This window comes from Vidua chalybeata, chromosome 3, assembly GCF_026979565.1.
Source record: "Vidua chalybeata isolate OUT-0048 chromosome 3, bVidCha1 merged haplotype, whole genome shotgun sequence".
Classification (NCBI taxonomy): Eukaryota; Metazoa; Chordata; class Aves; order Passeriformes; family Viduidae; genus Vidua; species Vidua chalybeata.
Genome location: NC_071532.1, coordinates 44,721,634 through 44,736,681, shown reverse-complemented (window position 1 = coordinate 44,736,681; position 15,048 = coordinate 44,721,634). Strand labels below are relative to the sequence as shown.

General features: G+C 41.3%; 1 protein-coding gene across 1 annotated transcript in view; it reads right to left on the bottom strand.

Moving 5' to 3' along the window:
* Positions 1-14,717, bottom strand: part of MTR (5-methyltetrahydrofolate-homocysteine methyltransferase) — a 50,485-nt gene extending 35,768 nt beyond the window's left edge. The window contains exons 1-7 of the mRNA XM_053937180.1: positions 14,644-14,717; positions 8,859-9,070; positions 6,307-6,396; positions 5,438-5,507; positions 4,254-4,346; positions 4,055-4,161; positions 2,745-2,804 (exon numbers count right to left, since the gene is read on the bottom strand). Of these exons, the coding sequence (XP_053793155.1) occupies positions 2,745-2,804; positions 4,055-4,161; positions 4,254-4,346; positions 5,438-5,507; positions 6,307-6,396; positions 8,859-9,070; positions 14,644-14,665 (654 nt within the window). The 5' untranslated portion in view covers positions 14,666-14,717. The remainder of the gene's footprint in view (positions 1-2,744; positions 2,805-4,054; positions 4,162-4,253; positions 4,347-5,437; positions 5,508-6,306; positions 6,397-8,858; positions 9,071-14,643) is intronic.
* Positions 14,718-15,048: the final 331 nt, after the last annotated feature.

The window sequence follows — 15,048 nt, the reverse complement described above, 5'->3', positions numbered from 1 at the left end:
CTTACTTCCTGCTCAGAAGCCCACCAACCCAATTAAAGAGCAACTGCGCAGCCATAATGGATATTCAGCTGATTATAACACGAAGCGGGCAGGTAATGATTATGTATTATGCCTCCTTAGAAACTGCTTGGATATGTAAAACCTTTTCTGTATAAATAGACAGCAGGAGTCTCCAACTCCTCACGCAAGTCTTTGGAAAAGACTCCACATGTGTCCGGAGCTGTAATAAATACCCTTCTTTTCAACTTTAACTAGTTGGAGAATTGTTCTTTCCATGCTTCACCACCTCAGGGGAGAAGAAAGAAAACAAAAGAAAAGGGAGAAAACTACTCTGAACCATCCAACAGCCAGGTAGCATGAGTACCATGGTATCGTTCTGATGACAGCCTCTGAACCAATCCACAGGGTTTTTTTGTTTAGGCAGCTCTCAGTAGTCACCTTCTCTTCACATACCCATTTAAGTTATTTCAGGTCTTAGGACTGCTATTAAGTTGTTTGGTTGTGGTTGGTGGGAGAGGTGGGTCTGACCTTACTCCATTCACCAGAAAGGAACATCAAATGCTATAACTTAGTAGTGGAAGTATAAGTTTTAACCTGTATATTCACCCTTCTTCTGCAGTATACAGAAAGAGATGTGCAAATAATAAATAATGTCTTGACCCCAACTATCAACTATGAAGTCAAGAATTTGGGAGGCATCTGGATGAGCCAGGAAAGGCTCCTCAGATGTCCTGGTTCTGGCCAGGATAAGGTTAATTCTTGCAGAAGCCAGGAGGGGACATGGCTAGGACAACAGAGTTTATACCTGATCATTGCCAGGACAACAGAGGTTCTACCACATCATTGCCAGGTGTGGGAGAAGAGAGATTCTCCAGTGAGAAGGGGTTCTTTCCAGTGGGACAGAGCGGTGGTATAACACCACCTCCGAGCCAGTTCTCTCCAGTTTGGGACACACTGGTCCCAAGCCAGAGGGAGCAGTCAGGGTGGCGTGGGTGCAGTCAGGTTGAGCTCCACAGTGAGCATCTTTGCATGGGAGTCACTCTTTTCTACACTTTTGTTATTGATATTGTTGCTGTTAGAGTTGCTTTTCTTATTGCTGTTTCCAGTAAACTGTTAGTACCTCAACCCCTGATCTTTGCCTTTTGGGCTTCCAATTCTCCTCTCCCTCCTGCCACAGGGAAAGAGAGAGGGGAAGAAAGTGGGGGAGCAAAAAATACTGTGCATGATTTGGAGAATCTCAGTGAGGGCACTAATTTGCAGAGTACCATTCCTACACCACAACACCAGGTCTAAAAGCCTTTTTTTCCAGAAGATGGAATGAGTCTAGAAGACTCCATGCGAAAGTAAATCCACTATTTACTCCAAAGCATGCTTTCATATTGATGCCACTTCCCACCTTCAAAATACTCAGTCAAGGAAAGTGATCAGTGGAATCTTAGAAAGCTGTGCTAAGGTTTGTAACTTCTCAGCATAACTGAACAGAGAACAAAGAATGAGGAACCAGGCTAAAGGACCACTCTGTTCAGGGCAATGAAGACAAAAAGCCAACTCAGAAAACTCCCTGTGCTAACTGGTCAAGTACTAAGTTGTGAACACAGAACTTCTACACAATGACACCTCCAAACCAGTCTTTACTGTTCTAGAAGCTAAACTAAGTAACAAAAGAGACTTTTACGAATGCAATTTCCAAGCTCATTTGCAGTGAAGCAAAACATCAGAAGCTATAAAGAAAAAAATGGAAAAGGCAGAGAACATTGCTAGGCTATCACACAATCCCTGACGTCTGCACTTTGAATGCTGTGTTCTATTGTCATTCCACTCTGACTTGAGGAAGTAGAAAACAAAAATGGGACAGTAATGAATGAACCAAATAGAACAGCTAAATAGAAGTGGACTCATCAGGCTGAAAAAAAGATGATTAAAGGAGGCTCTCACAAAGGACTACAAATGCCATGACTATGCAGCAAAGGGAACATAGAACAGCTGCTCATTATCATTTTCAAGAGATAAATGGCAAGACACAATAGAAGTTATCAGGTGGACAAGCCAAAAGTAAGCAAACTTTCAAACCAGCACATTCATAAGCTGTGAAAGTTACTGGCAGATTATTTTGTAAATGCCTGGGTCCCACATAGGTTTGAACACAGATGCAAGGAAGGAGTAAATGCATTCAACAAAAGCCTACAAATAGACATCAACTGCAAATCAGAAAGCCTGGACTGCAAACTGTAGAAAACCGGAAGAATACATCAGAACTTTCAAAACAATCTTATTAATTTTCTGTATTTCTTCCAATGCATTCATGAACAGTAACTATCAGAAGAAGAACATCAGAAAAAGAATATGGAGTAAGACAGATTTTTCCGACTTCAAATGGCCACTCTTTCTTCTTGAAAATATGTCAGAATTTGCTTAATTTCCTCCTTGAAGCACTGGTTCCTATTGCCCTCAAGACAGCAAGCCTGAAAAAAAACCCCCATGATTAGACCTTTTCTTGTGGAAATACACAGAATGAATACACACTGGAATAAAGTCATTCCTTAGACTATGGCTTGATCTGCTGAACAGAGCTATCCAAGGCTGATTTGACAAAACTGTAAGAGGTTTTACTTTCACAATCATGTGGAAAAAAGTACATTTCCAGTAGGCTAATTTCCTTCATTTCAAAGCACTTTAATCAACTGCCATCTCAGCTAGTTCACAAATAAAGCTTATGGATATGTAAAATACTGAAATATACTTACAAATATGGGTCGGGAAGCATACTCTTCCTCAAACAACATCTGGAGTGCAAAAAGAGCTGCCTACAGAAGAATACGTTGCAAAACGTTAATGATGCTTTGAGAGTTCTTCATATTGTTCATTTCTTCTTGTTTCTGTGCGTTTGATGCCTTTTTTATTTATTCTATGGCTGTTTATGCAACTTGCTAGCTCATACTGCCTGCCAGAATTTCCTACGCTCAGGAAGTTTTACCTTTACCCACAGCATATTCCAGATGTTCCAAAACACGTTTTGGTAACAAGTAGAAAGGAAGCATCACAGGGAAACCAAGTAAGACCAAGACTACTCTGAAACCCAGATCACAGCAGCATGTGCTTCTCCCTCATAGTTGCAGCACAATCCCCACCCCAAATATGGTTGTACATAGTCTTCCCAGGACACATTCACTGACCTTGATCTATTTAAACATGTAGTTTCCAAAGGGTTCCAACCACCACAGATTTTTACAGTAAGAACTGCAAGTGATTCCTTTGAAGGTCCTGAAAATGTCCTCCCTCCTTAGGGAAAGAAAGTCACCCCTGAACATGCCCTTAGCATTATGTTAAGCCTACAGGCTCCTAGCCAAACCTCCATGATGACTGGTCAGATCTGCAAAGGGCAAGTGATGTCACTGCACACGTTATTCAGCCTGCAGCAAAAGCCTAAAGAAACACTGTGTACACATCCAGCCAGACTTTTCCACATAAAATCACAAGACAGTTTTAAGTACCCTAACAACTCCATTCCCTGTGCTGAGCAGTTATTAGATAAAGAAAGAGGTGGCATATTTCAACATTTTATTCCTTCTATTTTACCCTTCTAATCTTCTATTCCAAATTGTTCTTTCTTAAAACTGATGGCAGAGTTCCCCCGCAAAAGACACCTTTTAACAGAGCTGCCTTACAAGCCTTCCCACGCCTGAAACCAGATTTACTGGACATTCCCTTTCCAGTGGGCATCACAAGCATCCCTTGGACAGATATGCTTACAGTGAAAAATACAATCAGAAGCATTTGGAGATGTTGAGCAATAAGTAGAGCTTCTGGGAATAAGAGGACAGCTGGCACAGACAGCCAGAAAGATACAAATGGCCCATATTAAGAAAAACCTTCTGGAAAAGGCTGATTAAAAACCATCTCCTCACATTCTACCCACTTGCTATCAACTGAAGAGTCTTTTCATGTATTTACTAAACAGTAGCTGATACCTCAAAGAATATTATCATGGATTTCCTTAAGTAGTACAGCAAATACTTACATTAGTGTGGTGGGGTTTTTTCCCCAGAAGTCTCACCTTAGCATTGGCAGTGTCAAATATGGTTTCCACCAGTAAGATGTCAACTCCTCCATCCAGAAGTCCTTTGGCTTGTTCTGTATAGGCCTCAACCAGTTCATCAAAAGCTGTAAAACAGGAATTTTGTTAATTTCATCTGGAGAAAAATCTTTCAAGACTACTGCCTAAGTCAAATAACTTGATGGTTATAAATACTTACTTATGTTCCTGTAATCTGGTCTCTCCACAGATGGTGACACAGACAGTGTCCTGTTTGTTGGACCCATGGCTCCAGCAACATATCTCCTAATTCCTAGATCAGACACAAGAGGGGAAAAAGACCCTAAACTATTCACCTCTGGCTATACAGTGACAGTCAATGTAAAATACCTCTGAGGACACCAAGACATGCATATCATTCAAGGATGAAGGACTACAAAACAGGAAACTCTTGCCCCAAATCTGGAGTTCAGTCAGCACAGGATCATCCAGCACAGCCAACTTTTTTATCTCAATCCAACAGGATGTTCAATGTATACTCACAGGACAGAAGAACATTTCTGAAAAGGTCAGCTATCTCAATTAACTTTTCTTCTAAGAATCATTTGTCTTTAACACAAGAAACTTCATTTAATTAGTTTAAATGCACAGCATAGAACTGTCCTTGCATTTTTCACTACATAACCTTATTTGGATATTCTGGCATGTGTCATAAAAGCCCCACTTTTTAAAAGCAAGTTCCAAATCTTACTTTTTTATTGCATACTATGAATCACCTCAGTAAGGTGCTATCTGAACAGCAGCAGCACTGTTAGGCTGAAATACAGTTTGATTGTAGTATACAAGCAGAAATGAGTCTTGAAAGACAGCATTGTCTACAGCAGTGTAAATGAGCTCCAACCCATCTCACATAATGCCTGGAAGGCATCTATAGAAATGAAATGAAAGTATTAAGATGATCCCATTAGTTGCCGAATAAAGTTAAACCACTAGACAAACACTAAGATTAACTGGTAATCCACATTTACATACAATCAGTTATCCTAGTTCTGGAGCACAAAGACTTGTGCTGTACAAACCTAAGGAACTTCTAACAGTCCCTGCTGAATTTATTTTCTCTAAAACCCATCTGAAGATGCATATCACTTGCAGTCTACACCAGGCAGGCACAAGACAGTTATGCTGAAGAACACCTTAAGGACCAGATCCTTCAAACATAATGAAATTAGTGTGATATAAATAGAGGTACGAAATTGCTGTTACAGTGCCTAACTTGCAAACATGCACAGCATCATTTTATGTCCCCGTAATGTAAACCATCAAGTGATCCTCTAGTTAGCAACATTTCAAAGACTGCAGCATTGTCAAAACTACAAACAAGTAAAAAGTTAAAATAATACTAACCTGTCTCAGCAGTTACAGTGTCTGCTGCTTTTCTGGCCACCTGTGCAGAGACTCTGTTTAATCGATATGCCTGGAACAATTACAGAAAATTACTGAGCAACCTTTAGTTCAGTCCAGGGTAACTCATCATCAAAGAAACACAACACTTGCATCCAGCAGCTTGAAGTACACTCCGAAGATTCCAAGTCACACAAGTATGTATCAGCACTATCAGAAGGCTTCAAAGGAACAGCTCGATATATCTCAGCAACAGTTATGTGTGTTGTCCCACACGCGCCCTGCCTACTGCTGCTACTCATAAAATCTCATTCTTTAAGGTAGTAAATAAATCCTGCTGAGATCAACAGAAGCTGAAGGACAGGACTTCGATGGCAAAATTAGCCTACTCTTAAGTCTACTTTTTATACAAGGAGAGTATTTACTTTCACATATTTCCTCAAATTCTCAAAACAATACATAACAAAGAATAGGCACAATAAACACAAACTAGAAAGGACTTCTACATACACCAGCACAAACAACACATAAGAAATATCCAAGAAAAAAGTAGTTCCATTGTGGCATTGGTAAGTTGGAAGGACTGAAGCAAAACATCCCTGTTCACAGAACTGAGGGATCCTGTGAATGCTCAAACAAAATCTAGGACTAATTATTATTGCCTGTACCTCTGCTGACAAGAAGCACACTATCTCTGTGACACAGCAAGTGCAATTGTCCACAGCAGCAGAAAGGAGCTATGATCCCATCACATGGCTCAAGAGGCAGCATGCAGCCAATAAGCACAACACCAATGAATCCTGGGACTAATATGATCTTGGTTGTTAGCACATGATTAATATTTTAATGTGTAAATAGCTTAACATTCTTACCAAATGCTCAAGGCTGTAGTCAGCCTGTGCAACTCGGGTGCTGCTGAAAGTGTTGGTTTCAATGATGTCAGCGCCTGACAGCAAGTACTCCTGCAAGACATGAAAAAAACAAAGCCTGAGGTATGGAATACAAGTAACCCAAATACTTTGACTCATCCAGTTGACAAAAAGTCACAAATCATTTCCCAATTCAAAGCTGATCAAATTCTAAAGGCTTTATTCAAAAGCACAGGGTCAAAGCAGTAGAAGTGCTCCATGTAACCAATTTTCAGAATGTCAGTGTCAGCCACACTTTATATTAATACGTGACATTTATACAGTCACCTCTGCCACGGGAGCACATTCTGGATTTCTGCACAGGGATATGGTCAGAGGCAGTCCAATCACCTTCAGCAAGCAAGGGCTGCTGTGGGCAGTCTCAGAAAAGCCCCAGATTAAACAGAAAATATTAGAAAATTTAAGTGTTCTGAAGAGATTTGTACAGCACAAGAGCACACTGGGACAGAACACAAGCTTAGGAGAATTATGTTTTGTGCGGATCTCATTTAAAGTTTAACTAATGACTAAGATTCACAAAACATTTAAGACTTCTGCCCCATTTTGGTTGTCTAATTCCCACTGAAGTAAACTGAAATCACTGCAAACTTAAACATTTTTGCAGATTCTAGCCTGTATTTGTATAACCTCTATTACTTGCCCTTCTCCCTAACTCATCTTTTTGATGCCTTTGAACCCTAGCATGATCATATTCAAGGAAATTAAAACACTTGAAGTGCTAGCTAATCAAAAATACTGATGCCACTATTGAACATAAACCCCTCAGATTTTCCTACAAGAAGCAGATGAACTCATTGAGTTCAAATAAAGCCTTGATCCAAATGACAGCTGAAAATAAATTTGCCTTAAAACATATTTTGCTGCAAACAAATATGCTTTCTCTCAACTCCTCTTAAAAACACACAAAAATAGCTACAAATAGATATATGAAAATATCTAAGTTCTTACACATCAACTAATAACATATTAATTTTCTGAAAATTCTCGAAATATGTTAAACATATAAAAGCCCTCCAACTTTACTGTCTACCACCACAAAAGGAAATAACATACTCAAAGTAGGAAGTTAATTTTTGCCTTTGAAAATACATCACATCTCTTACCTTTGAATCTGACTTTGACTTTGTCAGTCAAGGTACAGCTAACATTTACTTTTTAAGCTACTGATATCTGTGAGATCTAATTCACTGGGCCATTAACAAAAAAGAAAAAAAAAGCCCAAAAACTAAACAAAATATTTATTTGTAGAAATATTTTCATCTATTATTGCAAGCTCCTTCTGTCCAGTTCTCAGAAGAAATAACCCCTGGTAGCTCTGAAATGTGAAGTCACCACCATTTGCTCAGCAACAATAGTTGCTGCAGGGATGGAGACCACAAAAGACAGTTCTTTTATCACACTCTTCCTAAAGCACCTATAACTGGCCATTACAGAGATAACAACAGGTTACTTGGTTTGAGTCAATACATACATTCTCAAGTCACATCATTATTGCTCTGCTAAACCTGCCAAATTCAACTGTTAAATCAGCTTACCTTATTAAAACCACAAATTATTATAAATTCCAAGGTTCATGAGCACTACTGCTCAGTTGAACTCAATCTACATATACTTCCTTCTGAAATTTTTATAGGTCAAAGACTGATTCCTTCCAGCTCATCATTCTTAAAATCCAAAGAATGGCAGTTAAAACTTCATTAAAAATACAGATCACCTTCCAAGTTTAACTAACATAAGCCAAATATGATTCTCATCAATGAAATACAGATTTTGTCAATAAATAATTGGAAAAGCCCACAAGAGATGTGAGGTTGAACAGCTGCAACGCTGTTCAAGCATTCCAATTTTTACAGTAAGACCTATGAATACATGCAGCTCAATAAATACAAGAGTTAGGATGTTGTTTTTTAAAGTCTAATTGAAAACAGGAAAACAATGAAATCTGTTTGCAAATTCCTAATCATCAGCAAATTAGACTGTTTTATTCTCTGGGCCACACATTAATATTCTAGGGAAAAAACAAGACTGTGGAAGCACATACACTCATTAGGAAGCTCATATGCTCATTAACTACACAGCCTGCTTCAGGCTGCCACATTTAACAGCTCTTTAACACGCAATTATAGAAATACATCTAGAATTCAGGTATGTCCTACTTAGATGCATTTCTAGTGCTAGCTGAGAATAAAAAGAGAAAATAAAAATGAAATAAAACAGAATCTACAATTAATAGAAATACATCAGGGACATAAAGTCAAAAAGGGATTTAAAAATAGCACTGCCTGGGTGACATCAGGAATCAAGACAAAAATGCTGTGCTCACACAACCAGAAGAGTCAAATCTGCTCATTCTTTTTCACATGGCTACCTAGCACTCTCTTCCCTATCCCAAAAAGACAGTGGAGAGCCAGGAGCCGGTAGTACGGAAAAGGAGAGCGCAGAGGCCAAGTTCTCCCTCTTTTTCTTGTCAAGAGACAGAAACCAGAACCACCTACCTTGTGTATGTCACAGATAATATCAGGCTGAGTTATACTCAGAAGGTCATTATTGCCTTTCAAAGGCTTGGAATGATCTTTAAATTCATGCCCTCGGAAATCCTCTTCTGTCAGTGCATGTTGCTGGATCATGGTCCCCATGCCCCCATCCAAAACCATTATCCGCTCCTGCAGAATAGATTCAATTTCATCTTCCACACTTTTCTGGGGATCTGCTGGAAAAAGATAAACCCAATATTTAAGTCATTCTGAAATTCCCTATCTATACACATGGCCAACCTGAGCTCTTCCCATTCAAGAATAAAGTAACTAATCCTCTACTGAAATCAGACACTAACTGGCTTACTTCACCTGCAGTTCCAATCACCTGATGTAAGGTAACAGCTGCATCTACCTAAGTACAATTAGGCTCAATTCGTCCTTTACCTAAGGACAGTCACCCACGCATAGTCAACCACAGAAAAAAAATAACAGAAGTTCAAGGGCATACATGAAAATCTCTACATAAACTCGTTTCCAAAACTGAAAAGTGTGATAACTTTTACCCCAGCAATGCTTGAGCAGCAATGTCTTGGTACCAGACACCATACTGTAAGTGGTACACAAGCACAAAGTGGAAATTAGTGAACATCATTAAAAAAACAAACACCCACATCTACTCTAATTGCCTATATTGTAATGATAAAGAGAAATAAACTGAGCAAACAAAAACAATTTTTCAACTGAGTCATAAATTCCCTTAGGATTACAGTAGTAAATAACAACTTGACAAACACCAAGATATGCCAACAGATAATATCAGGCTTTACTTTCTTTTGCACTAAAGTAACAAGATACTCTTTTCCTCTGCAGTAATGCCAGAAGAAAATAGATAGGGCAAATCACACAGTTAATTATAAGACACTGAGCAGGGTAAATCTAACCATGATTGAAACAAAATACTATAGACATTTCAGCACTATCATTAGAAATTAAGATGAAGTACTTCTTCAAGATCCCAAACACAGCCATCCCAAATATTAACAAAAAGCTTAATCTGAGGCATTAAGAAAACAAACAAACAAAAAACCCAAACCAAAAAAAACCCACCAAACTCCAATAAAACCTCCAAGACCATCACTAAAGTAATTCTACTTTTTCCCTTTAGAACATACACAGAATCATTTCAGAACGCAAACACACATACAGAATCACAGAATGAGTCAGGTTAGAAGGAACCACAGGGGATCATCTGTCCCAACCTCCCTGATCAGGCAGGGTCATCCTAGAGCACATGGCACAGGATTGAGACCAGGCAGTTCTTAAATATCTCCAGTGAGGGAGACTCCACAACCTCTCTGGACAACCTGTTCCAGTGCTTGGTCACCCTCACAGTGAAGAAGCTCTTCCTCATATTCAAGTGGAACTTCCTGTGCATCAGTTTCTGCCCATTGCCTCTTCTCCAGTTGGTTGGCACCATTGAGAAGTGCTTGGATCCATCCTTATGGTACTCCTCCTTTAGATACTTACAGGCATTGATAAGATTGTACATATAGCAAAATAATCAAACAACCTCTTTACTAAAAATCCAAACTACAAGGGTAGGACCCCACTGATGTTTCACAAACATGTGAATGATGTGCTATTCCTCACCTGTTTTGTTCATTCAGCTTCATCTTACTCTAAAAGACTTGTTTTGCATTTAGGTTATGAACTATCATCAAAGCCCTTGTAAAAAAAAGAATGATTTCCAAGATACAAAAACATCCTCATGTCTCATTAAAACTTAACTTACTATTACACGCAATGGTACTTAGAAATCACTGGCAACTGCTAACTGATTTGACTTTTTTCCTTCTGCATTTGTGCAATGCATCTTCTGTTTTAACATCAGTACTGTTAAAAAATCAATGTGCTGGAGAGAAGCTGAGGCTGTGAGGAAAGCGTTGCAAGGTTACATTTATACCAACACTCTGGAAAAACAGCTCTAAATCAGAAGTAGGCTCAGCATGACGAGAAGTCAAAGAAAATGTGCTCTCTGACAATTATGAAGCATTTGAAGGCAGATTAAAACAACACAAAGTAAGCCACCCTTGCTTCAAGTTGGAAGTTTTAACACCACACAGGCAGGCTCAGCAGGTTCTTACATAAGAGCTTAAATCTACTCACATTAAACCATCAAATTATTCATGAAAATAAAATCAATCCTTGAGCTAAAGGCTTTTAGAAGCAAGACACGAAAAACTGTATCTGAAAGTAGGTCTGCAGTGCAGATTGCCAATGGAGTGTAACTCATGTGCTTCCAAGAGCCACAGCCCAGTGACACACACAGGCACTGAAGCTCACTGGTGCTTTAACGAGCCTCATCCATGCTGGGAAGCAAAGATTTATGCTTTGTTTGTAATCCTGCACCTCACCTGGTCCATCTTGCTTTCTCTACTGCTTGCCTCACTGAACAGAAGCAATGAGCAATCTATGGTTTTCTGCTCATAGAAGCACAGTGGATCCCTGCCTCATTGCTGCAAGAGCCTTACTCTGAAGTTTTCAAAATCTGTGCTCCTTCAGCAGCATCTCAAAAAGCTGCAGGAAATAGGGTGGGAATCATGAGAGTGGCCATCAGTGCTTTACAGAGGGATGCAACAGCTCCAAGCCCACCAAAACCCAATTTACCTGTCCTTGCTATGGATAACAACTGACTCTTCTTCCATAGGAGCATGCACTACTTGAAGTCATGCCCTGGCATATTGATGATGCAACTTCAAGCTGAAAACAAAGTCTGCAGACGGGTCCAAAACACTCCAGAAATAAAAAAAGATTGATTCAAAAAGCCACGCTAGAAGTGCTGAACTCTGTCCTTGGAACAAAAGCAGGGAGGAAGCTGGGAGTCAGTTCTACTAACAAGTACCATAATCTTAATTTAGCATTTAGCTCATGCAATTCCCCTCTCCAGCACTAAAAGAGTGCAGAATATTACAGAATAAAATTAAAAAATGTTTGGATAAATTCCTAAGCAGGGAAAAATCAGGTCAGTCTTTTCTTTTTTGTTGTTTTTGCTTACGTATCCTGCTCTTACCTCTGCTCAGCCAGGAGCTGGTGAAAATTTTGTTTAGTAAAGGTTACTGGTGAGCTTTGGGAAATGGATATCCTTTTCCATTCAGAAGTGTCCAGGAAAATAAACTGCTTCTATAGCTATAACAGAAATAGAAGGAAACCAGCAGTGGTAACAGGACCCAGGACCAATAACCTTGATTTTACACTCCACTGAAACTTAAAACATAAAGCCCATTACCACAGAGTGTTGCAGGGCTAGAACTAGTTTAGAAGACCAATCCAAATGAACAAAAATAACAGCACTGGCTTAAAAGTCAATGGGATACAGAATGCAAAATAAAAAATCCTAATACCCAACTTCACTTCCCCAAGGTAAACAGTCTTGAAATCATATGAACAAGGGAATTACTTGTCTGCAACAGAGAAATGATCTGAGTTACAAGAACTTCTACTCCTTGTAGAGCAGCTGTTCACCCCTACAGTCATTCACTAACAATTATAAACTTCCCCCAACTGCAATCTTTCATTTTTCACAATGTAAGCAACTAAACAGTCAGGGTATAAGGTAAGATGATGTTCCTTCATCTCCTTATCCCAATCCAATCACATACAGGCCATTTGTGCAGAATTGAAGGGATGTGTGTTTTCCACAAGAAAGAGGACTTCAAAGATTGCAATTTGCTCTAAACCAAACTTTTGTGATGCCTGCAATGCTTCTCAAAAGCATTGTTTTTTATTACTGATGCACTTCCATCACAAATTTATTTTTAGTATGAAATAGTCTGGTATACAAGTACTTGGAAGGGAATAAAGGATTACAAGTTGTTTCCAAAGCTTTTATAAAGGAGCAAGCCAACTGTGACAGTATTAAAGTATTTTCATCACATTCATGTGCCAGAACACAAGCAGAGGAACTACACAGGCACTTACAGGACCCGCTGCTTCCTAGGTTGACCAGCTCCTCTTTTCACTGGAAACAGGGCCTCTCCATATTTGTACATCCAAATTCAACAAATCAGCATTCCCCCCAACAGCTCCAAGCACAAGTCTCCCCATCATTCAGAAAATGACTGTGCAGCATGCAGAATTTACAGTATTAGTACCTAGACAGTATGCTCTTGCTATCAGTGTGCCACAGACAGCTCATGATAACCTCAGCATTATTTGCTACTCAATTAATTAAATTGTTTTCAACTGAATGCCCACTGGCAACAATAAGAGCTTCATGAACTGTAGCAACAGATGCTACACAGGTTCTCTGCAACAGTGAGCAGCAGCACCCTGTTCCTACATTATTTGCTACCCAACCTATCCAAAGAGAGAAGTATTGGCTCTTACCACTTCACCTTGGGAACCTATGTGCACCTTGCTAATATTCCCATGTTGGCACCTGCCTTATGAAACATTCAGTTCTTACATAATAGACAGACAAGATCCTTATGTACCCAATGCAATTACAAAGTTAGTTTGAGAGGCAAACAACCACTACAAAAGTCACTGAATTTTCAGAATAGCAGCTTCTTGTTAGCTGTGCCCACTGTCGCAAGCTAAACATGCAAATCCCGCATTTAGAAAGCTGTGTTATAACCACAATTGTTTATCTTCTGACATTAAATTGTCCACAACACATATTCATTATAGGCAGGACTCACAGGAAAACAGACCTGCATGGCCTCACTTTGTGGGATGCCCTGCCCCTCAAAGGCTAGGGAGAAACATTGTGCTCAGCTTCTCCATAATGCACTCCCGAACCCAGGTCCTTTGCCTCGCTGCCAGAGGGACACACCACCACCTAGTGCCTCCTGCCCACTCACTGGGGCTCCACAAATACCTGTCACACAATCTGTGCTTCTGTCTATGCAGAACTTCTGTCCCACTGCCACCACTTCTCAAGCTGCTGCCACAAAACCTTCACACTTTCCATTTCCAAACCCACTCGGTTCTGCAGCAGAGCAGTCGCTAGCCCACGGCTTGGACCCCAAGTGGCACGGGAGAAAGGGCAGGGCAGGGCAGGGCAGGGCAGTTCACGTCACGTCAACATCCTCTTTGCCAGAGGAACCTGGAGAAATCTCAGGCCACAGAAGCTGGCTTCAGAGTCGGTGCCGAGCGGGACTGCAGGCCTGTTTTCACATGCCGGGGGATGCAAGCCCGAGCTGAAGCACAGGCTCAGCACCCGCTCACGAGTATTAAAAGGGGAAGTGCTTAGGATCTCTGCTGGCCGCAGCACCACGGAAAGCAGCCACTGACAGACCAGTCCATTTTAAAGCACCAACGCCAATTAGGAGCTGCAATTTTACTTGTCCTCCCCATGCAACGACTTCTATTTAACGCGTGAAATGGCACTTCTGACTCAGAGCCCCAGGGATCTCGAGCACAACCAGCCCCTCCCACCGAGCATAACTGTGTCGCTGGACGGGTCGGTGTGGGTACCCTGGAGGTCCCTCCCAGCCCCTCCCTGGCAGGATGCAGCTGCTCCAAGGGGCCGGCACCAAAAAGCGCCCTCATTCACTCTTCCTTCCTTCCTTTCTTCCTTTCTTTCACTCACTCACTCACTCACTCACTCACTCGCGACAGGCCACACGCGGCTTCTGCAAAGAAGTTACACGTGCTGCGTAAGTTCCGCCCCTGCCTGCACCGAGCCCTCCCTGGCACGACCCGGGAATCTGAAGAAAGGGCGCGGCCGCCGCGCCCTCACAGCCCGCCCGGCCACCCCCGCCACGGTCCCCCCGCGCAGTCCGGCGCTCGCGGCCGTTACCCGGCGGCCCCGTGGGCGCCATTGCTGCCGAGACGTCACCGCCCGCGGCCGGGAGCCCGCGCGCTGCCCGTGACGCGCAAGCTCCGCCCCGAGCGCGTGCAGGCAGCGCGTGCTGCCCTTGGCCTGAGGGGAGTGGGAATCATCTGTCTTTGGCAGACAGACGGACACACAGACCCAGGCGACAGCTCGGCCTTCGAACTAACTCACCTAACGTTAAATGCCCCGGGGGGAGGGATTATCTTAGAGCCAGGCAGGGTTTAGTAAAATTGAGTTGTCTCATCGCGGGGAGAAGCGGGACGGGATGTGGTATAGGGGGATGATTCTTTCAAACTCAAGTGACAAATGGGCTGCAATTAGAGACAAATGCAGTGTTGAGGCGTGTAAGACATGCTAGTGATGTACTGT